The sequence below is a fragment of the Phalacrocorax carbo genome, chromosome 6 (genome assembly GCF_963921805.1).
Source record: "Phalacrocorax carbo chromosome 6, bPhaCar2.1, whole genome shotgun sequence".
Classification (NCBI taxonomy): Eukaryota; Metazoa; Chordata; class Aves; order Suliformes; family Phalacrocoracidae; genus Phalacrocorax; species Phalacrocorax carbo.
Window position 1 is genome coordinate 40,643,179 of NC_087518.1, and position 26,844 is coordinate 40,670,022.

Here is a 26,844-nt window from a genome sequence, read left to right on the forward strand (position 1 = left end):
GTGTTTGTTTCCGTCTCTCTTTCTTTCTTTCTTCCTTTATATCTCCTTTTCCCCAAACTGAAATAGTAGAATTTCATCCTTTCACCTCCTTCCCTCCATTTTATACATCATGGGATTACAACACAGATTTTTTTTTGTCTATTACTGCAAGTTTTTTTAAGGAATAAAGGTTGCCAAAGTCCCAAGAGATTACAGTATGTGAGGACGCAGCATGGCTTGCTTCCCAAATACATAAAGAACCAGCCCCCTGTGTTTAAGAAGTTGCATCATACGGACTGCTTTGCCAACAATTTCTCTACTATGTGTAAAGACACCATATTTGTTACATAGTACACAGATCTTTTCATAGATACACCAACCTTGGATTTCAGATAATTAAAAAGAAATTTAGATTAATCCTGTAAATGAACTTGATACAATGCCTTTAAATTTTAGTTCACTTTGCGTAAATTTTCTGCACTTGCAGTAAATAAACACAAGCTACTGATACTCACTTAGAGACTGGATTGACACTGGCTTCAATAATTGTTAAACACTTACAACATTTAATATTTTCTGGAAAATCTTGAATTCCTAAAAAAATATTGATAGAATTATTATACGCATGTAAAAAACTATTTGTTTTATTCATACATCAGTTCATTGGGCATTTTCAGATCAGACTTAAGCTATAACAGGAAGAATACATATATTTTATTATCATAGTCTAAAAGATGATACTTAAGCACTAACTAAATACATACACCAGAACAGATAATATGCCGTGTACTAAAACTATTATGGTAATTCTTGATTTATATGATCTTCTACAGTTAAACAGTGACATAATTTGTACTGATATTTGTGCCTTTCAACTGCTTATCTTTTTCTTCTTTGCCACCACCTCTTCTCAGAAGAACATACATATAATCCCAAGAGTCTCTAGACCCATTTTCATAATAACTTTTTCAACATTTTCAAGAGTGCCTAAGCCTTGTTTCCAAAACAACAACACTCAAGTTCAGACATGCAAAGGTTTTTAGGCACATAAATATGTAAATGCGTAATTTGGAAATGCAGATCAGCAAATTAGTCACTGGCTATATAAATCCTGGTAGTTGTTTACCTGCAGCCTTATATGCTTAAATACATCACACAAGAGCCCAGTAAGTACTAAGCCACTTTAGAAAGCAGAATGGTTCATAAAAATGGACTCCCCCTCTTGTTTCTAATGGGGTTTTTTGGTCACAATTCATCACAGGATACTATGCTAAAGCAAACTCAATATTTTTTTACAGAAAAGTAAATGAGGTAGATATCTACTCAGATTTCTCAAAACTGCCAGACAGGAAAATAGTACATAATCTAGAAAAAGAACAAGTTTTCTAGAACGCTAGTTTGTTAATTATTAGGAATTAAAACTTCATTACTGTTTATATTCATTACAATTCTTTAAAATACTTTTGATCTCTTACCATTTTTACTGATATCAAGTTCTTTGAGGTTAACTAAGCTAGCAATAGTGGTTGGCAGACTTGAAAGGTCATTGTCTGGTATACTCAGTTTGCGTAAAGCTTGACAGTTGAACAGTTGCTGTAACATAAAAAGATACTTCACAGTGTTTCAGGAAAAAGATCAGTTTGGGATCATTATTTATACACAGAAGCAACAAATACCACAAAACTACACTTGCTACATGAGAATTCAATAATAAAAAAAATATTTTGAAAAGCCATAATCTGAGAACGCATTCTTACTGGCTGTTCAGTATCATAAACACAGCTTGTACACAGTTGACAAGAATAATCAGAGCAGTCGATCGGGAGAAGGAATGTTCAAAAAGAGCTTTCTGTCAAAAACTACATGCTCATTGCAATCAACTTTTTGTAGGTACATCAGATTTCATGTGTGTCACATCAATTGAATTTTTTTGAGGCTTATGGTAAATTAAAGTATTTTATTATTTAATTTCATGATAGATTTTAAAATATTTTGTCTGCATGCAGAAGAAATTTGCTACCTTCAAGAAGCAAAAGGCTTTGACATTATCAAAATGATATGTTCCTTAAGTCCCCCAAAATTCAGAACTTGATTCTAATTTCAATTCAAATTTTGTAAAAGGTCAGAATTTCCACTGCAAAAACAATCCTCCTTTCAACCTGAAGTATTCAATAAGTCACGTTGAAAGCACCTATTTAACATGGCTGCTTTCCTCAAGAAATAACACTATCTCATATAACACCTTACACATTAATAAAACAGCCATACTAAGAGAAAGCAGCCATGAAAAGTGATTTCACGTTTAGGTACATCACACTGCAAGGTTAGAGGTGCAATATATGAAGAGCAAGCAGGTGCGTTTTTTAGATCGAGTAGCTTATAGCCTCTTGAAGCCCAGCACGCTAGGTATAAGAGGAGAATGCAATATAATTGCTTGGCTTATTTATTGCCATGCTTCACATTCCCCAGCAACAGTACTGTTGAAAATTGCCTGTAAAGAGTAACAGGGAAGGGTCACGCATGGCTCCCCGCCTTGGTGTGCGGTACGAAGCCTGGTTTGTGCACCCAGCACAGCGTCATTGCAGCTGGCCCCCAACCCCCGGTACCAACCACTCCTGCGCTACCCATCACACCGGACTGCAGGAAAGACCTGCTTCACGTTACCCCTTTGTGGCTGCGGGCTCTAAAAGCATCGCTCTTTTCAAGAGTTAAAAGTTACCAAAACCTGCAGGACTTCCTGCGAATATGAATTCACCAAATGGCACCAGAAAATTCAGCGGGTTCCAGAGAAGAACAGTTCTCTTTGCAGGCATCTCAAAAGCATTCTTCAAATATTACTGCTATGCTTACAACAGATTTAGTCTTTCTTTCAGACTTCTGTATCAGAATAGTCTACATACTCATCTACAGGCTATTTAAGAATGCATAATAATTTGATTGCCTAGATGAAAAACTCAGCCAACTATCCAGAGAAGAGAAAATTAACACGTAAATGGCGTGCAAACGCCAACCTGGTACTTCATTTGAAGTAAATTTTAGATTATTTTGAAACTACATCTTTCTGCTGTAACTCACAACCCTTTAGAAAAATCCAGCTTTTTGTTCAAGATAATTTGTTCTCAGAAAACTGAGAGGGAATCACATGAATAAAAAACGCTCAGAATGATGCCAAATCAATTGGCACCAAATCTGAAAGGGTCTTTTTACTGAAAGACACTTTCCAAAATGCCTTTGAATTGACAGTCTTTTTCAGATTTCCTCTTACATGAAACATACTTGTTAATTCTCAAGACTGCACAACAGCCCCCTCCCCACCGCTCACCAGCCAACGCCAACGGCAGGCAGAGAAGCCCAAGGCACTGCTACAGCCCAGCAGCCCCGCAGGAGGAACAAAGAAAACCGTTTCCATGCTGGGGCCTGCAGTTCCCAATCTAATTCATAGGAACAGCCAGAACATTTGGAAGGCAAAACTGGGTTACACATTTCTGCTTGCAGACAATATTAATAAAGGGAACTATCTCTCCAGAGAAAGAGGAATTCCTTTGCAATGCATCTGAGAGCACCGACTCTTTCTCTTTTTTAAGGAAGCACATCATTTTGGACAAAACCGGAAAGTAATGAAATTAATAGCCTACAGGGTTTGCACTTAAAATTTCTAGCCACATTACTGCATGAGAACAGCTGCAGACATTAGTGATGTTCAGCATAAGGAACCTGCAGAATTTTAGTACATACACAAACCATACCATGCTATTATAACTGAGCACAGTTTCCCAGCCGTTTCCCTGGAGAATTCATCTTTTAAAAGCCAGGGAAGGCTTGGAACTTACAGTTTTGACAATATCTCAACAGATGCAAGGCTTTTGAACTGGGGAATGAAGAAGTTCAATAAAAAATATTCCCTCTGGAGTAATTTTATGATGCACTGTTGTATCATAAATAATACAAGAGTGTGAATACAGGTACGTAGGCCCAAAATTGCTCAATTTTTTTAACCCAGTGGATTTTCAAAAAGTGTCTTTCTCAATTTCTGGCACTTTATGGCCTTGCCATCACGATCTTGATGTAATCAGCATACTGCATGCCTATATACTACTTTTATTTCTTTCAAACTGGAAACCAAGTGGTGCTAACAGTGCTGTGATTTCAGTTATAACAATGGGCTATTATTCTGCATATCTCAGTTCTTGACTACACAGCAGTAGAAGTTGTTGGCTTCCAGGACCATAAGAAATTTCTGCTTTTTACTTTCCATAGGCATAACCAAGAAATACATGGGGGGAATTTCATGTCAGGATTTGAAAGGAAGAACGCTTCCTAGCTTTGCAGAACAGAAACATATTTCTTATTGGCAGATCTAGAAAAAATATTCAATGCCTTTAATGGAAACTGTAACATATAGCAAATGCAATGCAAAAGAAAGATATAGTTAATTAACAATATCTACCCATCTATGTGAGCTATACATTAGTGACTACCTCAACACCATTTATATATTGGTTGCATTTTTTTGTCCGTTGCAAATTAGTCCAGATTTTACTTTATATTTATAAGGGTGAGCTGCTGCGGAAAATTTTAATCTCATTCATATTTTTCTGATTGCCAGTGACTCCACCTTCATTAAAATCTATATTAGTTTTTATTAGTCATTGATTCATTTGACTCACAAATAGGGACATACTTGCAGCAGCAGCTCAGGAAAACGAAGTCAAAGGCAAACAAAATAAAAGACCTGGCTAGTTTTAGGGGAGAACAGAGAATAAGAATTATACAATGACCCTATAAATCCTTAAAAGAAAAATATTAGAAATTAGGAATTCGAAATACATTTCTAATGAAGACAGCAGGAAAAAAAGCATAATAACGATGCATAAAATCTAAGGTAAAAAAAAATTCTTAAAAACAGACAGAATGAGTTTAATATATCAGTTTAATGCAGAATAATTCATTGGTTTCTAGTGTATCATGTATCTAGGTAGATAAGGACTTAACAGATTTTTTACCTATACGTTTTTCATTAAATTTTTAAACAGCATAAAGTATTCTGGTCATAGAAAAGTTCAAAAGAATATTGTAACTTCAGAGGCACATAACATTTGGTAAATAACAGAAAATTGACAAAACAAGTTTTCTTGGAAGACGTAATTTGAATTCACATTTACAGAGAGAGGAAAGTTCTGCCTGTGGTAGATCATAACGTATAATGCGAAAGTTAGTGTTAAGTTATACGGTGCCATTTTAGGAAAAAATGGCATTTCCTCTCCTAGAATATTAATTCAATAACGAAAAAAGTTCAGATACCTGCAGCAAAAAAATATATGAAGAAAAAAACTTGACACAGAAATTATTTGGACTGTTTAATTTATGATAATGATTAATAAAGGCTTAAGACAAAAATTATGAATGGTATGCAGAAAGCAAATTAACACTCCCATTAATCATCTCTCATACAAGGCCAAGACTATGTTAAACAATGCATTTACTCAAACTCAAGACCAATTAAAAGGTTTTCTTCAATACATAGTATTTGCTTCAAAATATTATTTATAACAAAGAAAAATAAGAAAAGAGAGGTGCAGAACAAGACTCCTATACATTTAAATCTCTCCAAAGTATGTATTTATCTGCTGTTTTGTTTCTCAGATAAGAAATACAAAATAGATGATACCACAACACAATGCAAAGGTTTCATTAGCATTCCCATTTCTATTGTGACTGACGCTAACAACTATGACCTTCATCCCAGTTTCATAATTTTGGACCCCTTACCTCTGGCCCTCAGTTTTTCCACATAGAGTTATGCCATATTGCTCTTGTTCTATGCCCTGATATATTTGTCTTCCATTATACACTGCAATTTAGTTTGAATAGCATGGCGATGCATACTTTCAAGAGACTCAAAACAAATATTCCAAAAATCCCTAGCTAAATTAGACACTTTATATGTTCTTCAGTAGCATAATTAAAATATACAAGGTTAACCATATATTATTAAAAGAGAAATAGTCCTGAAACTATTTATCAGCAGTAAAATGGCCTCCACCACAATCCGTTTCACATTTATGGGGACAGAAAAAATATCTGGCTCTCTTCTGTCCTTTCTAGCAGCAGCAGAGATAAGGCAGTTCACTATATCATTTTTCTGTGACGCTTAAAAGATTGCAGGCACCCTGTCTCACCATCTGTAAAGAATTTCTTGACCGAGTGAGCAATCTTAAGCAATGAACCATCATATCCGAATAAAGGAACTCCATGTATTGGAAAAAGTATGTTTTCTACATTTGTAAATAGAATTTAGACAAAGTCCGCATGCAGTGTAAGTGAGAAATATGTTGAGAGATGATGAAGAACGGATTACAGTGAACAATGTTTAATTAAAGACTTGTAAGCATCTTTCATTATTGTTGAGAAAAATTCAATTAAGGAATGGATTACATTACTTCATGCTTCATTATGTAGCTAGCACCTACTATTAATTGGTTTTTCCACTACCGTGCCCTCTTTTGTTTCCAGAACACTTAAGTTACAGTAACTTTTAATTCCTTATAGTAAGTATTCATCAACAGAAGAACAGATTTAAAGGCTCTATAAAATAAGTTTTACACAGGAAGGATAACTTAAGTAATCTTATTGCAGGACCTCATTTGCAGTTATAAAAATATTAGTCAGATAGTACTGGCATTTCTCCCACAATGATAAATGGCTTATCCTGACAATAAGCCTGCTTTTAAAAGCAGTGCTACAGAGGATCCAAATGTGAGATCATCTACCCCACATATTAGTGTACTCCTGCTCAAGATATCAAATGCCATATTAATTACTTGTTGTGCAAGAAGTACTACTTCTGAACATTGTTAATTTCCCAGTTTAAGACTTCATTGGCTGCCCCCTGTTCTTGTGCTATGAAGCAAGGAGAGGTAGGTGGCCCTGCTCCTCCCCATGCAGTACCACCTGCAAGAACGGTGTCTCAGCTGTTTGGGCTCTTCAGAGAGGGCAGAAAAAAAAAACTGTAAAAATGTAATTGAATCTAGTCCTAATAGCCATGATTCCTCCCACAGCAAGCACGTCTCCTGGTCAAGAGCAAGCCCTGTTTCAGAGTTGAAGCACATGTTGAATACACATTTAAGAACACAACTGTGACATCTGTATTACAGGCAGAACACTGATTACCTTAGGTAGCTCTTCAATTTGATTGGCATCTAGGTAAAGTTCCTCTAACGTCCGTTCAAAGCTAAAAACCTCCTTTGGCACCTGCTGTAGGCCACAGTGGGAGTAATCTAACACTGAGACAATTTCTTCTTCACCACGAAAACACCGGCAGGGCACCAAACGGCCAATAATTTTCCTTTTGGTTGTCATCTCCAAACAGCATACTGAAGGAAAAGGGGGGAAAAAAGAGGTTTTTTAAACTATCAACAGTTTGGGGACAATTTCTTTAAAATTATATATCAAGATTGCAATCCATTAAATACATTTTTTCCCGAGGGATATCTGTACTCTGCGTTTCTTATTCTACCTTTCTACTGAACATGAAAAAGTGAGATTTACCAGCGTAATCACAGAAAGCGATCTCAATACATCACCTATTCCCCTGCACCGTGACAGAACGGAACATGCCAAGACCATACACAACTGTTACTTTCCTTAATGATAAAAATCAGCTGTGTCAATCCCACATGTATGAACATGTTCATCAAAGTACAAAATGACAACATTTGTACTCCATGGTTTAGTCCCTTGCTCAGTTCAGACTGCCAGTCACTGAAGTGAATCAGTCATTTGCTTCTGATTTGCCCTGATAAATGCCCCATTTCTCTGATTTCTCCGAAAACAGAGTTCCTTAGCCTTCCACAGTTACTCCTGGAGTATATTTGCTGTCTTCTCAACCATACGAATAAAGAAGAGGATATGTAAACTTAATTGTTTACAAAATATAAAACTAGAACAAAAGTAACCCAAAACCAGACCGTTTGTTTACGTGTCATTCCTGCTTCTCTTTTATTACCTGCTGAAAACTCAGATAAAAGACTTAAGAGAAATACCATTTATTTCTCTGCAGTTAAATAAACGTCTGGGAAATTTCACCACAGTCTGTCCCTAACTTCTTCTCATCTAGACACCAAGTTCTGCAGATCTTCCTTGCATACACCGTTTGTATGAGCACTTCTAACTCATATGAGTAACAGTTTACACAATTGTATCTTCTTGTTTTTCAATTGAATAAAAATACTTTAACTCACTACTCTTGAACAAAGAGAACACTCAACAAGGAGATTTTATACACATCAAGCAGTCTCTAAATCTAGAATAGTTATTGACATTTTTTGAAGTTATTTTAACATGATTATAGATGAATCAGGCTGTTCTGAAACATATTACCACAAATCCAAGAAGGGCTAAAACTTCAGCTCCCATTTTCTAAACCACTTAACAAGGTTTTTGACTTACATTTATGAAAAAAAAGCTCAAAACTAGTCCAAGTAAAGCAAAATAAAGCTCCTCAGGATCCTCTTTCACAGGATGCCAGTGAAAATGCAACTGTATATTCATGCAAAATATCAGTGGAGATAATTTGTATTTCACATAAATAATGGCTTAAGCAATGTAAGATAAAAAAATAATTGGTCAGACAATGCTCCATTCATGGATCTCTCTGACTTTTTTATCATGTAATACATTGATATTTTGGAGATAAAATACTCAAATGTTTTATTTCCTTTTTTAAATTTTAGTAGCACCTAATCTGCCTCTAGCAATCCCAAAGAGATGAGCACACGTATACTGTCAAAACAAATACTGTTTTCTCATGTTCTCAAGAAGACCGAGATGTTGAAACAAACAGGAGGGAAACCAGAGTGCAGCTAGTTATTCATTTGGCAGTGCCAATGACAGGCTTTCTGTTCACTGATTCTGGCTTAAGGGTAAAGCTTAAAACAGAGAGAAGGCTATAGTAATTTTGTAACTCAGCTTGACCAGGCGCCAAGTTTGTGGGTATAACATAAAAGTTGTATCTTAATTACAGTCAGCTGTTGCAATGAAAACATCTGCATAATATAGTGCACATAAACTTCTGACAATGCAAAGATAGAACATTTTAGGTATGAAAAAAGAAGCATTAATTTACCAGCCAATAAATCACAGAATCTAAAAGTTTTATTTCCGTTCAACGGTACAGTCCACGGCAGAACACAAACAGCCACACAGTGAAAATTTAAGGGTGCCACATACCACTCAAATTTACTTTGTGAACTTTGATTTTAAGTGTTCTTAATTTAAATTCCTTACACCAGGAACACTAGAACCCCAGTCAGAGTTCACACTCAACACTGTGGCTGGACCTGAGTTCTTGACTAGCACTCAAAATTTCCTGTGATAAGGAAATGTTTATTTTAACATCACCCCTAATTTTCCCTCTGGAAATAAGGCTACTGCCTTCACAGCTTCAAATCTGTCAGTCAATTTCAAACCCATCTGGGGGGCAACGACTTTTATAGTTTTCTCAACTTCAAAAAATTTTGCATTTGATATTTATTATTTAAGGCAGGAAAAGTCCCAAAGCTCTGCTCCGAAGCAAGTCCAGCAGGAGAATGGCCCATCACACCAGAATTTCTCCCAGTTCTGTCTCAGATCAGGGTTTTTTCCAATTGCCATGTTATCTGCACTCTCCAAACCTTTTTCGCTGTATGTGTTCCCACCACCATAGCACAACATGCAATCAGCTCATCTGATCTTGGAAAGCCTGTATTTGGATGTTGAAAGCAGCTTTGGCCATCACTACTTAGAGTTAGTCACCCCACCCCATGTTGTACCTGACTTTAGGATCATCTGCACTTGCAGCAACTGCTGCCTTCAGCAAACTCTCCCACCTGGGAAGCAGCAAGGAAACGAGGCAGAGCAATGAGAAGAGGGAAAGCTGTCAACATCAGCAGGGCTGTAGGAGGGGCCAAGGGGAAAGGACGTGAAGCCCACAGTGTCAGGCAGCCTCCAGCTGTGTTCCCCAGCCGAGGCTGCCTGTCCTGTCCCTCCCCTCTGAAGGAGCACCCCTGTACGCAGCAGGGCAGATGTCCGTGCTGGAGATGAGCCAGCTGCAGGAGCCAGCCAGGGAAGGTAGCACAAACACCTCACAGCTTCCCAACCGCTCCGCCCGCCAGTATTTCCAGAATCCAGGCACAAGACAGAGAAGGGGTGCAGCACAACCACTGACACCAATCTGCACTGCATCTTTAGCTCCAGAAATCTTCCCCAATAGCTCATTTGAGCGTACAAGATGAAAACTGATGAAAATGGTAAAAGCATTGGTCACAGAATATGAAATTAGCTATCACTCTGCACAGTCTCTTTGTACTCAAGCATAAGAAGTCGCATTTGCAACGGCGTATTTCAAACCTTGACACAATAAAAATAAATGCCCCTGGAATATCAAATTATTTGTAGCTTTTCAAGCCATTTGAAGATAATGAACAATTGAACAGTGACATGTACTTCAAAAACTACTCAGAGAAACATTCTTCCCATAGGCATTACAAAGCACTTTGCTTTGCATTATTCTCCTCTACTGTAGGCACACACGTAAAACAAACCCTGCATTTCATTTAATAGAAACCTGGAACAATAACAGTATAATGGAACAGCTACAAAGTGTACAAATAGCGAAGTGATAGAACTGTACTAAAAATATCAATTACAACAGCAAAAACATTTTGTAAAAGTTTTTTCTTTTGCTTCTGTAAACGAAAGTGTTTATTGCAGTTCATAAAAATATCCGTATTTTCTTATTCAACAGAAAATTGTTTTAAACATTAGAAAGAAAAAATCCTCAGAGGATAAAGAAAAGTGAATTAATTACGAAGCCTTCCTCAAAATGATAAGACCTGATTGTCATGATACATTATGTTGGTGGGATTAATTGGTTATCTATGGGAGCTGTCCTCTTTAGGGGAAAAAAAAAACCCAAAAACACAAAACACCCAAAACCAAAACAAAACAAAAACCAACCAAAAAAAACCAAACCAAAACTTAACCAAAACAGAATGTGATTTGGATAGATGAGCAATTTGTATTTAAGAAAAGATCAATACCGGAATAAGAAAGGTACTTGAACCTGAATTATGGTGCATTGCTATGATTTTGTGAGAAAAATCAGAAGTAACTCCACTACAGAAACTTCTGCTTACAGAATATTAGCTGGAAGAATGACCATGGGAAAGTATGAACTTAGATGTATTTTGAGAAGTGGGTTTGCATGTGTCCATTATTAGTCTCTCCATTATTTACCCTTAGTAATTAAGAAGAAAACAAACAAAAATGGTAAAAGAAAACCTGTAAACACATCTCCTGGGATTTATATTGTTCTTTACAGTCACTTCAGAAAGTACCAGTACAGAATTAAAGATCTTGCGGTACAATTGAAAGGAGTAAAATTTAATGACCTGTGGACTAATGGTAATTAAACCCTTTATTAATTTCAGTATTATTAATTCCTACCCTGGACTAATTCCAGTTTTAGTAATTACACTTTTCTTACCTACATTTTATTCCTTCATAATTTTGATAAAGCTTTTCTTTTTTTCTGATGGTTACTTACTGTAAGAGGATTGCTACTTGAGATTCTTGGGAACAAAATTTAAGTCAAAGAGTCAACAGAAAGCCAACCTCCCAACTTCGGGAAGTTGAGTCATCACACACATCGCTGCTTTATAAAACTCCTTAATCCCTGTAAGTGATATAGAAAGTCTTCCCACTTCCTCCTAGGAACACCAGTGCTTAGTACTTTTCCCCATTTAAACTAGTGAAAGAAATATCATTCTCCACAGCTAAGTGCTAGAGGTTATTGCTCACCATATGCCACATGCTATAAGTTAAAGACTATATACTCTAGAAGACTTTTATCACAGTCAAAAATCAAGATATCTCAAGGCTGTCTATTCAGTCTCACATGTAAGAACAGTAAATTTTCAAAGTTCATCAGACCACACACAGAAATGCTCAGCAGCTTGGAAGGCTACAAAGACTGTCCTGCAAAGGCAGTGGGAATAAGTGGAATATATATCCTTTTTTAATTGTGATTCTGCTTAAGGAAATTTATTGACACCTTAACTAATAATTCTATACAAATGTATTCATAACAAATTGAAATGTGCCATTTTTCAACAATTCAGAAAAGCAAAATGAAATACAAATGCACTTTTCGCCACAAAAGCTTACAAATGTTATGACCTGTCTTCTGAATGCTTTTTAAAAAATATATTTTCTCAAAGAAACTATGAAAGAAGCATAAATATAAATTGCTATTTATCAGCTTCATGCAAACATCTCATTATCATTATCTGCAGTTCGTTCTCTTATAAAGAAAATTTTTATTCTAAGAATAACAGTAGTTTTATGGAAATTAATAATAAAATCTAATCTCTTCTCAATTAATGGATCCTTTGTGCAGTAAAACCACTAATCCCCGTTTCTCAGTAATCAAGAGAGAAGATGTTCTCCTCACCTATTTAAAAGACAGAGGCAAAGAAAATTGCTGTATGGCTCACAAAACTCCGATTTAAAGATGGAACAAAATAGCTCAACAAACTTCAAAACTTCAAGTATCTTGAAAGGACAGAAGCAATTTGTTTCAAACGACAAGATAGAAGAATTTAGTTTTTAATCTCAAAAGCTTTTTCCTCTGCAATGGACCTACATATCATCAAATGTAGCCATTTTTCTTCTCCCCTCACAAAATAATTAAAAATTTGCTCATAAAAAACAAAAAAAGCGCCATCTCTTTCTGAAATATTTTTATCTAATTGGTTCAGTTTTATGTTAAAATGTGCAATGCATTATCTTCAATGTACTTTATTTTTCCATTAACAGTGTTAAATAACCAGTAACAACAAGTAGCAAGTGGTAATTATTGGACAAGCAATTTGAAAGAATTGTAACATAAAAACTAGTTTCAAATTGCCTTTGGAATCCACTCGATTTCTTCTGCATAGTGCATCTAAAATAAGAATTCCCAAATACCATATTTGAATGATCTGACTGTAATTATGAAGTAAATTCTCTTGATCATCTTGGACCTGCAAAACTTCAAATGCATGTATTTATACACGTGCCAAAAGCAAAACAAAACAAAACAAAAACCCAAACAAACCACCACAACAAAAACGAACACCAAACCCAAAAAAACCAAAACCAAACACCAAAACCCCAGGACAGAAAGCATTGGTAAAACTATTAAAAAAGCTTTGGGATTCATAGGAACTTTGGTTTATACCAGGCTCACTGGCTTATATCAAGTATGACAAGAATCATTCAGTTTCCATGAGGAAACCAGCTCCTAAACTGATGGGTGTTACTGAATTCTGTGCAGCTCATTCTTTAAACAAATGATATATAAGCTTTCATTTAAAAATAGTCTAGGCTTTACAATAATCAAATCAAACATAATTTTTAAAATGGTTACCTGTAGAAAATAGAGATTTACCCTGACCAAGAAGTACCAGGTGTGATTTTTCCAGCATATTCTGCTGAAAGAACAAACTGAGCAAAAACAGATGAGAAATAAGTGTGACACTGACATTATACATTTTTATTCCACTACACAGGCAGGACCGATTACCTTCACACAGCCTTAAGCCTACTCTCCTGGTACAAGTTCCGCAGGATTGATGTGTGTTAACATGACTAGCACTACAGAGCAGCTGCCCCATATATGCATGTTCTTCAAGCCTTTGAAAGTCTTCACTAAAACCAATTTTAAATCATTGTAGGTGATTTAAATTCTTAGAAGCAAACAATAGGTTTCTGACATCTTTTTCTAAAGTGTCAAGTAGGTATATGAAGAAGAGAGGTAGTTAAACTGCTACTGTAAAAAACTCCAGAATTTGTCTCTGTGTAATTGGTAGTATAAACCAGCTTATTTCTGTTTTTCGGTATAGGTTCATTATGAATTTAATTTTTCTACCAAACAAGCTTTCAATGTAATACTTCATTTAAGTATTTTTATCTCAGGGAGGTCTTAGTTCACCAATGCACTGCCAAAGTCAATGGCCTGAGCCAAAACTGAAACAGGAGGAAAACCAACAAGTCGTAAGTACTGTAGGACCAGCCTGTGTTGCCTGACAAGGTATCGAATGTTAAAATTGTTCATACTCTTGAAATTTCATTCTGAAAACTGCAAGAAATTGTGAAGTTTAAGTGATCTGGTAGTGCTAGAGAGTTAATGAGAAATCCTGGAAATAAAAAACTTAGGAGTCCAAATGAGAGCATTACAAGGCTGAAATGAGTAATAATGCTAACATTTGCCAGAGGGTTCAGAAAATATTAATTATATTCAAAGCAGCAGACAATTCGCTTCACTGATTCCTTTGTCATACATCACAGATAAGTGATTATTTTTCTGTTCCTTTTTTCTTTCTCTTATTATCAGCATAATCAACATTAACATGTTGGCTCTTTGCAGTGAGCTATCCTATCAGGCTTAGAAATCACAAATATATCAATCACTAAACCAATCGCAGCTTCCATCATCCCCTCCCGTTCTCCCAGAAATCTTTCACTACTCCAGAGTGATGAAAGCGGAGAGCATTTCCCTGAGAGACCCAGCGAGCCCCCAGCGTCCCCAGAGACCAATCCCACTTGGAGCCTCCGAAGCAGACACCCTCACCGCGCCCCCGCCACCCCGCTCGCCACGGACAACTCCCCTTGCGGCGATCCGGCTCTCCCGGGGCACAGTGCTAGCCTGAACACTGCCACAGCACAGGTGACTGATCACAAGAGGCAGCTGCAGACCAAACTCTTCAGCTCCTATTTCTTTTCCTGGTATCATACCCTTCTTTAAACCACATCTTGTTGATGGTAGTACCACTTTTTTCTTCAAATCCCATTGTTATTTGAAACAGAAGCCATTTCTGAAGCTTTTAGCACGAGTTGTGATTCTACAAGTGCTGAAGATATGGTATCCCTCCTCGGATCTTAGAAAGGCACTGGGAGTTTTCCAGTTCATACCAACAGGCCAGAATTTATGTTATATTTCCTCTGCTGAAAGAGATTTGATAATAGGGACTACACATATGAGCATAAGGTTGTAATTAAAATTTCCCTCAGCCAAAAACCTTTCCCACACTGATATTCTCCTAGCACTGGCCAGACATCCACTTTTGTTTTCTAATTTTCTAATTTAGTCTCTGTATTTCAATAAATCAGTGATAAGACCTATGCAGGAAGGGAAGGAAAAACAAGGGCAGTATTAGAAGACTTACAGGAGGAAATAGCTGCAGGCAAGGCTCTGAGGAAGCATGCTATGGAATTTCAGAGAAAGGCTTCACTCTGCAGACATCTGACTCTGATCACGACTGGCCAGGGAGAGCGCAATTTCAGAAAAACAGTGTAAAACTTCAGTGCCTTCCAATTAAGGTCATTTTTTTTTGCAAGATTCCAATTAGTATAATTTAAAAAGGAGAAAGCGCACTGCTTGGTTCGACCAGAACTCTTTCCTTTTTACCTCATTTTCTCCACTGAAGTCACTACATATTTTTTTAAGTTACCGTTTTACATATCCTGTGTAGAAGCAAGAAGCAAATTCTACTGAAATTTCACACTTGAGCCAGGTGAAGGAGCCAGGCGTGCTGCTTTTATGTTCTAATTGGTAACTCAAATTTAGGAATTTAGATATTCAGTTTGTATAACCCATTTCCAATAGTTTTCATTAATCTTCCTGAAAAGATTAAGAAACTATTGTTCTAAAGACAAAGACACAAGAGCAGAATTATTAGAATGCTTCCAAAGGGGAATTTGTCTTATCAGAAAGAGGGGTGTGAAATATTATCTGAATTGTTTTCTTGCACACAAATACCATGATAACCAGCATATCTTACCCAGAAATGCCTGTAATGCATGATAATTGAATTCTCTTCATTATATTGTCATTATAATATTCTGCATTGAAGTTCATATTTAGATTTTGCTAATCCTAAAATAAAATAACCAAGCATGAATAATCAGATTTCAACTTTACCTGTTGTCTCCCAAGAATATTAATGACAGAAAGTTTCTCTGTCTTTGCTACAAGATTTGGGATGTCACAACTTGACCATCACGAGATCTGGGAAATTTGTAAAAAGAGTAAAGTAAAATTTAAGACAGAATTCTTTCTACAAAATGTCAGTTTTGAATTACCAGACCTTTAACACCCCCCCCTCACACAGGATGCGATCTTTACCTTTTCTGATAAGATATTAATGTATTTTAATTAAAAAGTTTACTATTGGTCTTACGTTGAAATTCCTAAATGACATTTTTTGAGTAAATGTTTTTAGGTTATCTTAATCATAGACGATGATGACTCCAAGAACAAAGACCGTTTAGTGACAGCAAAAAAAGTTGCTGGGGTTGGTTTTTAAAAAAAAATAATCTGTACCCTATTCTCCCTAAAGACAGTTTTTGCATAACCAGAAGGAAAACTCCAGTTCAGTTTTGTTCAGTTTCTTTTTATACAAGAACTGACAGAATTTCAACAATTTGTTGCATATTAGTCAATTGCAATGCTGAAAATTAGTAATTATGCTCTTAATTGTTAGAAATTACAGTCAGTTTGATGGCCCACCCTGCAGACATTCAAGTAGGAGAGAATCCCAATACACTAAGACAAGAAATAGCCTTCTTTGGAAAGTGTGCGCTTTCTGGAAGCTGGAAAATTTACATTTAAACTTAGATCTTTGATGTGTTTCAGCTTTTACCTCAAGTAATCCTTTAATTTAAAAGATTATTTGGTATGAAATTTAGTATGAAATATGCTTTATTTCTTGCTTTATAGTGTAATGGATTTTGCTGCCCATATGATGGCTAGAACCTCTATTCAAAGGAACAGTATAGAAAACACAGTTTGCCTTCTAAATACATCAACTAAACAAACTGGTATTTAAATATGAGCTATATAACTTCCATTAAGTCTGGGTTTCTTCCCCATAGAGGAAGAGGATCATACAGAATACCCAATTGCTTTTCAGCAGTTTACATCACAATCCGTCTGCATTATTCCTGACATATTAATCAGCTTAGCAGGAGCTTACTGCAGGAGAACTGTATGCATTTTGCTGAGTTTGCACAATGAAAGTTCCAGAGATAATAATGTGCAACTACAAACTGCAGCTAGGAAAGAAAGTTTTAATTAAAAGTGACAACTATGTCTCATAATGAAAGCTGAACTTCTGAAAAAAAACAGGCAGAAATGTGCTGGGACAAGGGACCTCTCTCTTCCTTCATATTACTGCTACCTTGCTCAGCATGTGTATGATAACAGTTGCATTGGGGCAGATATTACTGCAGTCCAAAACAGAGATTAATTTTTAACATGTCATTAACACTTCTTTGTTTAAACATCTGTATTTCCAAACATGGTTACATTTGAAATACATGTAACAAACTGCCTAGAAATGCACCCTGCTCACTCACCATGGTAAATGTTCACATGCAGTCACAAACCTTTTTCAAAAACTTTTTCCTTTTTGAAAAATAGAAATTTTTTAATCATTAAAAAAATACAGTTCTGATTCCACGTGAGTTTTTCTGCCAACCTCCTCCACCACTCCAACCCTACCTTGAGACAATTCCTGTCCCTTAAGGTCACCATTCCTGCTATTCCTTGCATTTTTCACGAGGTCCAGCCTAGCCCACAGCCCGCAGGACTGCATCTATGCTTCAGGATGCAGACTATGTCCTAGCTCCACACCAGAATGAAATCTGCTTGTGCACCACTCCTTCTTGTCTGCGGTTTCTTTGCTTGCATCAAAGAAAATGGGGCTATGCAGGCCAGACAGAAACTGAGTAATATGGCACTGCCACAATAATGTAGATCCCTTCACTGAAGACATTCCAGGGCCCAGTTCAGCACGCACTCCGTGTCGCAATACAGCAGCGGCAGGCAGCTCTGGGCTTCTCCCTTCCTGTTTGTGATGCTCCCAGATGCCTCCTCTTGACCTTTTATCAAACCGTTCCTCTGTGAACAGCCCTGTAACAGAGGCTTTTTTTCCCATCACTCTCCACATTATTGCCAGTATAGTCCATCCAAAGCCTTTTTTGATCCCTGTCTTCTTCACCACGCTCTCCTTGTATAGTCAGTGTTTGACTTCACCTCACATTCACCTAGTTCAACTCTTCCACTTCCCAAGTGACTGAAGTGTCAGAAGCACTGCTTACTCTCCAATATCTGTTGCTTATCTTCTCTCTTCTCTCAGTGTCTCCTGGTATCCTTCTATATTTTGCATAACCTGTTCCCCAGCAGTCACCTGCCTTTTTTAGCCTTTTCTGCTCTTCCAATCATCCACCCGCAATAACTTCTCATCTGCCCCATCCTCTCCCTCCTTCCTGATCTTAATACAGTTCTCGATTCACTCTGCTTCATACATCCCCCTTTGCCCTTCACATCCCAAGGACAGGTCTTACCTCCAGACCCCTCTTCTGGCTCACATCCTCTTTCCTTTGCCTCCGCAACCCCCTGCCCTTGGCTTTTAAGTTATGCACTACCAGAACTTTTTCCAATAATCATTCTGGCTTTCTTTACTACATAATTATTCTCTCTTCTATGAGTTCCTACAGTAACATTCAAATTCTCCAACTGAATTGCATAAACACATAACTTCATTATTAACATTGTTCACTCACAACTAAAAACCTTCCCCCCCCCTTACTCTCTACAGAAGATTTTACATTTTGCCAAGAAAAATATAAAAACTTTTATTGTCCATCAGCTCCTCTTTCTTCTTTTATTCTATCCTCCTTCCTGGCTACAGGTGCAATTTTGTTTTTCAATGCTCCCCATTTGTTTCACCATACCCATTAATGCTATGCACCCATGCTGTAATATGCTTGCATATATGTTCATAAATCAGATTATCAACGTGCAAAAGCCTATGTCTGCATACCAAAATGTCAGCACAAGTAAAATCTTAAAAATGTCATTCCCACAAGTACCCATGAAAATTGGTTGCTTGAAGAATACAATTTTCCATCTAACCAGACATTTATCTCTCTAAATACTTCACTACTCATGAATACCTGAGCACATCTCCCCTGTATTTCAATGCATATAGTAGCTGCTGCATTTCTCTTGCGTATTTTTAACCAGAATCAAGTGATAAATCTGAATTTTGCCCTTTCCCCCCAACACCAACTAGGCCCATCACTAGCCTTGAGCTGTGAAGTACTGAGCACAGAGACACCCTTGATTAAAACCCTCCAGAACTCAGGGGAATTGCCTATTTCATCTTCAGAGTTTAAAGTACATTTATACTAGAAAAAGTTCATTTCATTTCAGTAAAGGCTATGTAATTGCAGAACTACAAATCTTTTATATGAATTCACAGGAAAGATCTGCAGAGAGTATTCTCTTTCTGTCCAACTATACTGACTTCTCAAAACCTTGCAAGGCTCAAATTCTATGGCAGGAAGCAATCTTGGGAAAGTCAAGGCAGGCATAACTAGAAATATCAGAAGAGAAGAAAAAAATGTGGACCAGGGCAAAAATTATATATCACTCTTGGAAAATGTTAATTATGCCATGACAAATGAGCCTTGCTCTTTACTGATTTTTCATAGTAAATATCACAGTTTATTAAACACATACAAAGAATATTGAAGACCTGGAAAAGACACCACTAGTGACCGGACAGGGGAGACTTCCAAAATTATGGTTGTCTACACAGCCACCAGAGATCACAAGAATGATCTTTTTTTTTAACATTATCATGATATAAAGTATTACTGGTAAACGGTTTCTTAAAATTTCACTTCCCTAAGGAACTTTGTGGGTGGCATATTGTCACTTTCTTTCAGTAGCCCAGTTTTTCACACTTAGAGACATTTTGCAGTTTTCTCCATTTGTGGTTTAAACATGTTTTGCCAGTGTCAGTTGCCCCATCACCTTGAGATGAATTCAGAACAGCCCCACCGGCAGAAGTGAAATCACCTTCTTTTCTCCGTGGAAAGGGGGGGTGTGGGGGAGCTTTCTCTGCCAATGCTGCAGTCACCAGCCCACCGCAGACCAGCGCAACCGGCCCAGCCCACAGCGCTGTCCGCTCCGACCCCGGAGCTGCCACGGTCTGTTAGCTGTGCCTTGCTCTTGGTGCACCCGTTTGGCAAGGCCGAGAGCAACTGACACTTGTACAAGGAAACGACAGGTTTAAGGGCAGCTTTAGGCCAGCTCCTCTCTTTTCCAAGTAAATGACTGTGCCAGAAGGCCTGGCCTTTATGAATCTAAGTAAACCCCTCCCAGACCTCTTTTTGCTTCAAATGTTCCAAAAGAACAAGAAACAAGGCCTCTGAGCACCTGACACAAGCCCAGTTCCTGTTTTTAACAATAAATTTAAAAAAAAAAATCCATTCAACAATTTTTGGATGTAAACTCCATCTCAGAGTCCAGGAAGTCTTACCAGCTTAGATCAGTCACTCTCAAAATGCTGGAGACAATGGTCAGTCTAATATTTTAGATACTGTAACGCTTCAAAAGTCAGGTTTACTATGCAGTAGGGATAATAAATATATTTAGGGGTATCATGGAAAATAAAGAGGTCTATTTGGTTTGTTCCATCCTCCTGTATAGCCACTAAACCCACTCCCAGCAATAAGGCATGCTGTGCTGTAGGGGGCTCAGGTTCAACCACTGATGTTGAAAAACAAACAAAGGGAAGGCAGGCTGCAAAACACTGCTTCAGTGTTTGTGGGGAAGGTATAATCTGTTAGTACATACTCTCTGCTGGTTAATTTTCTAGCTCATGTCTATTCTCTCTACTCTTTCAATATATAAATCAATAGTACTCAGCCATTTTTTTGATCATTTTTTTGCAGAATATGTAACTTACTTTACCATCACAGCCACTGCTGAATGAGAACTGCCATCCTTGCAAAATACACTGGCTAATATGCCTGGAGACACACTTGCTAAGAACAAGGAGCAGATGCACCTCACCTCGTCTTTGGCCATGTGGAAGTTCAGGGTCTGGAGCAAGCTAGTTCTTTAGGCTCCTTCTTGGTCAACACCACAAGAAAGCCACCGAAGTGTGCGGATTTATTCTACAAGTTAGGGGTCTGAAATGGATGGGATGAGTAACACAGGCCATTCAAAAAAAGAGCATTTGAAAAAAACTGTATTTCTAAAGGTTTTCATCAGCAGAGGGCTCTAGAACGACATTCCCTTAAGTATCGTGTTCCCTCCCATGATTAATCTGTCCCAGTTTTTTTTAGTCAATTAACATGCTGTTCTTATGGTACAAATGTTCTCTAAAAAAATTCTCACAGCTGAGCTGTCAAACACTGAAATTCAGTACATTGGAATGTCAGGTTTTTAACAAAGTCCTGGAGTTTGTAAAGTATAATCAGAACTTTAATGCCCAATTATGCAATCTTAGCAATGACTTTCTGAAGAGAATTTTATCACTTTCATTGTAAACTGGGATCATCAACCAGAACTGTACTGAATTGTTCCACTCAAGAAATACAAGGGCTTGATTCTTAATGGAGGGCTTTGGAAGCTCTGGAAGATGCAAGCACTTCGGCACATTCTTTCCGTTCAGCAACAATGATTTTCCTAGTTTTGTTTTGTTTTTTTTTTTGTAGTGTTTCACTTGCTTTGGCATGCTTCTGTCCAGTGGTCATAATTAAATTGCTAACTGTTCACTCTTACAAAACATAAGGTCTCTCCTTGTCTCAGCTCATTTACTTTAGCAGACATTCTTCAAGGGGTAAGATACCTCCCTCGAGCAAGCACAATGAATGCTGAAAGTCCAATGTAATTTCTCACAGCCTGCAACGAGATGAAAAAAAATGTGGACAAGGAACTAAGCAATATTTTAGCACCTGCTAAATTAAGTCTTAGCTGTATATAAACAGTGATAGCCTTTTGGCAGCAACTTATAAATAGACATACAACTTCCATTGTACAATCTGCTCTGGTGACAAGAAGTCTAAAAAGGAGTGCAAGCTTTGCCCAGAGGGGTGTTGTTGTAAGCTAGAGAGAATTGAAATAGAGAATTTCCTGTCCTTGACTGAATTAGCAAAACTATGGTATTTTAATGGACATGCTTTCTGTACCAGCTATCAAGTATTATAATCATTTGGACAACTACAACAAAAGCAAAAATTCCACTGAAGTAGGTACTAAGCTAATGCCAAAGAAAACTGAAAAGATATACCCCGATCTGACTGAATTACAGCTGTGTCATAATATTCATACTAATATTTGTAAAGGTGTTAAAATATAGTCCTTATCCCATTTTAAAATGTTCAGATTAATTCTTGCAGGAGCTGTCAATAATGTAACTTCATCTGCTTCAGAATACGACACTCAAGCAGATGCATTTTATAAAGATTTAACTAGTTTTTCTGAGCTGCATCAATGTGGTATTTGATATCTCTTTCCATAATCAAACTGAATGATCCCTATTTTGTCATTCTTACAGTGTAAGAAAAAGAATCAAGGATTTTCCTGAAGGTTTTATAAATTTATCTAGATAGTTTACGATTTCATCAGTTTATTTCAAGTTAAATTATTCCAGCAACATTTCTACTGGTAATTATGACAATCATGTATTGATAAATTTCTCCACATCAGCAGCATAGCAGAGCACAGTCAACAATACCTACTCAAGTGTTCTTTCGCATTTGAGATATTTCTCTTGCTATTGCCTGACTCATCAAAACACTTTAATGCTAATTTTTATTGAAATATTTATAAATATTTGTAATTCAACAGTTGAAAGATGCTTTGCCACTTTTCAGTCTCTGTCTATATGGATTCTCTTTGTGAGCCCAGGGAAGGCAATGGAAAGGGCTGCTGTACGGATGTGGGTGTCCACATCAAAAAACAAAACAAAAAACCCATACGCTTGAATTATTTACATTAAGGTCCTTAGTTCCAGGTGATTTCTAAACAACACTGCACATACAGAAAAAAAATTAGAAATCATGCATGCTATAGGTAGTCAGCTCTTATAACTTGGAGATGATTCTGCCAACATCTAGTTATACACATTCTTTCTTTGAGTTCTATAACAGCAAAATAAAAATTCAATCCCTCTATAGCCTAAAATTATATATAGAGAGAGCCTATATATATATATATATAGCCTATCAGGACTGGATTTAGAAGAAACAAAACTATTTTGATAACAATCTAGGTTTTAATTCCACTGGTAAGCCAGGATGTCTTTAAACCACCGTCAGAAGACATGAGGGAGAGAGGCAAGAGTTGTTACTGCTTACGGCTTGAGCAGCTACGAACATGAAGAACAGCATTTAACTGTAACTGCTGCAAGGACTTTCAATATGCAATATTTCCAACTCTGAGCTATATCAGATTTGACAGTTTTACACAGTGTTGACATGCAAGAGAGGGACTTGCAGAAAACTCTTCTGCAGAAGACACTGCAAAAGCCAGGAAGAAGTTCTGAAGAGTACTTTTCAGGCTTAAGCTTCAGAGCCAGTTTCTCAGCCTCAGCCTTTTGGTGAAGTTCACTGATTTGAAGACATATAACTGCAGACTGGAAAAACAAAATAAAACTACCACTGTGCTCAGACTCTCAGCTGTCTGTTGAAAAAATACATTGATCTAAATATGAGGACAGGCAAGATGATGGCTGCATGAACAAGATCAGGACATTGTCCATTATTTTAATGGAGAGGAAAATAATTTGGAGTAGGACATGAAAGAATCTGGAAAAGCATGAAAAATCACCAGTAGTCAAGATGATTACAGAGAAGAAATGTAGGAAATGTAGAGGTAGTACAGAACTGGAAAAAAAGCTGAACAAAAGCTTAGGGGAAAGCATTTAGACAATACACAAGAAAGTAAATTGTAAATCCAGCAAAGTAATGCAGCGATAGCTTCATTGATGAACCACTGTCTTTTGATTCTGTAGCTACTGCCTCAGACCTTTTTATCTCTATAAACAGGTGATTACAGCTTTGTTGGGTCAAGTGGCATATGGATCAGGACTGCCCAGAGTACAGTACTCTAAGTGCCACTGAATCACATTAGAAACTGAACATCTGAATTTCAGCCTGAATGAGAAAAAAACATTTGGAACAGCTTGGAATGAATCCCATTTCTCCCTCCCACCAAGGAAAACAGATGGTATCAGAAAGATGAACAACATCCTAACAGTCTATGCTACTGTTCTTAAAGAATAAAAACAGAGCGGCAGAGGAGTATAGGATGGGAAGGAACTTTTCTGGTGAATTATGATGCCCTACTACAGCTTACAACCACGTCATTTAACGTCCTACCAAAACTCTTCCAACTCCACCTCCACTCAAATGTTTTCTTGCTCCTGGCTAGTGCTACTGGAATGTTCTTGTAGAACCTCACTTCTTCTGAGTTTCATACTACTATTAATAACTGGTCTAAATTCTTTCAGAGGTTATTTATACCTACTTACTCCTTTGCCAACATACTAATTTATAGGTACAAGCTTCATAGAATAGACACAAATCTAAGAGAATAAGGAAATTCAGAGGAAGCAACAGAAAATCCTGCAAAGTCATAAAAACCAGATACAGAATCACAGAACGGTAGGGGTGGGAAGGGACCTCTGGAGATCATCTCATCCAGCCCCCCTGCTTGAGCAGGCACACCTAGAGCAGGGGGCACAGGAACATGTCCAGGTGGGTTTTGAATGTCTCCAGGGAAGGAGATTCCACAACCTCCCTGGGCAGCCTGTGCCACTCCTCTGCCACCCTCACAGGAAAGAAGTTTTTTCTCATGATTCAGTGGAACGTGTTGTGTTGCAACTTGTACCCACTGCCCCTTGCCCTGTCGTTGCGCACCACTGAAAAGAGCCTAGTCCCATCGTCCTGACACCCACCCTTTAGATATTTATAGGTATTGATGAAATCCCCCCTCAGTCTTCTCTCCTCCAGGCTGAACAAATCCAAGTCTCTCAGCCTTTCCTCACAAGGGACATGCTCCAGTCCCCTGGTCATCTTGGAAGCTCTCTGCTGGACTTGCTCAAGCAGTTCCTTGGTCCTTCTGAAACTGGGGGTTCCAGAACTGGACACAGTACTCCAAATGTGGTCTCACTAGGGCAGAGCAGAGGGGGAGGATAACCTCCCTCGACCTGCTGGCCACACTCCTTTTAATGCACCCCAGGATACCCTTGCCCTTCTGGGCCACAAGGGCACATGGCTGGCTCAGGGTCAGCCTGCTGTCCACCAGCACTCCCAGGTCCTTCTCAACAGAGCCGCTTTCCAGTAATTCAGCCCCCAGCCTGTACTGGTGCATGGGGTTGTTCCTCCCCAGGGGCAGTACCTTGCACTTGCTCTTGTTGAATTTCATGAGGTTCCCCTCGGCCCAGCTCTCCAGCCTGGCCAGGTCTCGCTGGACGGCAGCACAGCCTTCTGGTGTATCAGCCACTCCTCCCAGCTTGGTGTCATCAGCAAACCTGCTGAGGTTACACTCTATGTCATCGTCCAGGTCATTGATAAATATATTGAAAAGGACTGGACCCAGCATAAGACCCCTGGGGAACCCCGCTAGTGACAGGCCTCCAACCAGTCTCTGACCTGTTGATCACGACCCTCTAAGCTCTGTTGTTGAGCAGTTCTCTGTCCACCTCACAGGCCCCCCTCATCTAACCCGCACTTCCTTAGCTTGCCTATGAGGATGTTATGGAAGACAGTGTCGAACGCTTTACTGAAGTCAAGATAGACAACATCCATTGCTCTCCCTTCATCTACCCAACCTGTCACACCATTGTAGAAGGCTATCAGGTTGGTCAAGCATGATCTCCCCCGGTGAATCCATGTTGACTACTTCTGATAACCTTCTTTTCCTCTACATGCCTGGAGATGACCTCCAGGATGAACTGCTCCATCACCTTTCCAGGAATGGACGTGAGGCTGACTGGCCTATAGTTTCCCAATACATGATTGTAGAATCTTTTTTGACCTTATCTAGCTATGTAAGGGTACAAACAAAACAAATGTTCTAAAATACTGTCATTTAAACTAACTTTTTTGTTTCTTTTACCTTAATTAAAAGGGAAATACAGCAATAAAAAGTGATGCATGGAATGGCTTCTCTATCCACAAAATGTCATCATATAAAGCATTCTTGGCGCCTCCCTGTGAGCTAGAAAGACAGCCTTCTAGCTGCCAGTGGTTCTGGTGGTCTGGGTTCAAGAGTCTGGAGCACAACATATAGGAGAAGCTGGGGAGATGGGTTTGCTTAGCCCTAAGAAGAGAAGGCACAGAGTGATTTAACTGCTCTCTTCATCTACATACTGGGGGACTGCAGAAAGGAGAGATCTAGACTCTTCTCAGAGGTGCACAGGAAAAGGCCAAGGTAATAGGCACAAGTAACAGCACAGGAAATTCTGACTAAATATAAGGGAAAGAGTCTCCACAATGAATGTGGTCATGTACCAGAACAGTGGGGCCAGAGAGTTTGAGGAATCTTCACCCCAGAAATACTCAAGGGGATGAGCAACCTAATCTAGCATCAAAGCTACTGTTGTTTTGAGAAAGGGTTCAATCAAGGCTCTCTACTTCTCAACTTCAGTAAGTCTAAAGTTCTATGATTTGGTTTATTTATAGGATTTCTTTTAGAAGTTCAGTTCATACACTGAAAATATCTAAGACTGGGGAAAAGAATTTAGATGAAGGTAATTTTAAGCTCTCCTTTTTATCAGGTGTCCACTTTCATTACATAATACAGCAGCACTGGAAAAACTTTCTTGGAGAGAAAACATAATTCCACTGTTTCAAAATGAAGCAAAAAATATCTGCATTATTATGCTCCTCAGAAATGGAATAGTGCCGTCCCATTCTAAATGTTCTGTAACCTAATTTCATAGCACAGGCAAGCAAATAGGCAAAACACAAATGAAGGGG

General features: G+C 38.0%; 1 protein-coding gene across 4 annotated transcripts in view; it reads right to left on the minus strand.

The window, feature by feature from the left end:
- LRRC7 (leucine rich repeat containing 7) overlaps positions 1-26,844 on the minus strand; it is a 180,890-nt gene that overhangs the window by 99,040 nt on the left and 55,006 nt on the right. For all 4 annotated transcript variants that reach the window (XM_064454837.1, XM_064454840.1, XM_064454838.1 and 1 more), the window contains exons 2-4: positions 7,150-7,352; positions 1,455-1,572; positions 495-573 (exon numbers count right to left, since the gene is read on the minus strand). In XM_064454837.1, the coding sequence (XP_064310907.1) occupies positions 495-573; positions 1,455-1,572; positions 7,150-7,352 (400 nt within the window). The remainder of the gene's footprint in view (positions 1-494; positions 574-1,454; positions 1,573-7,149; positions 7,353-26,844) is intronic.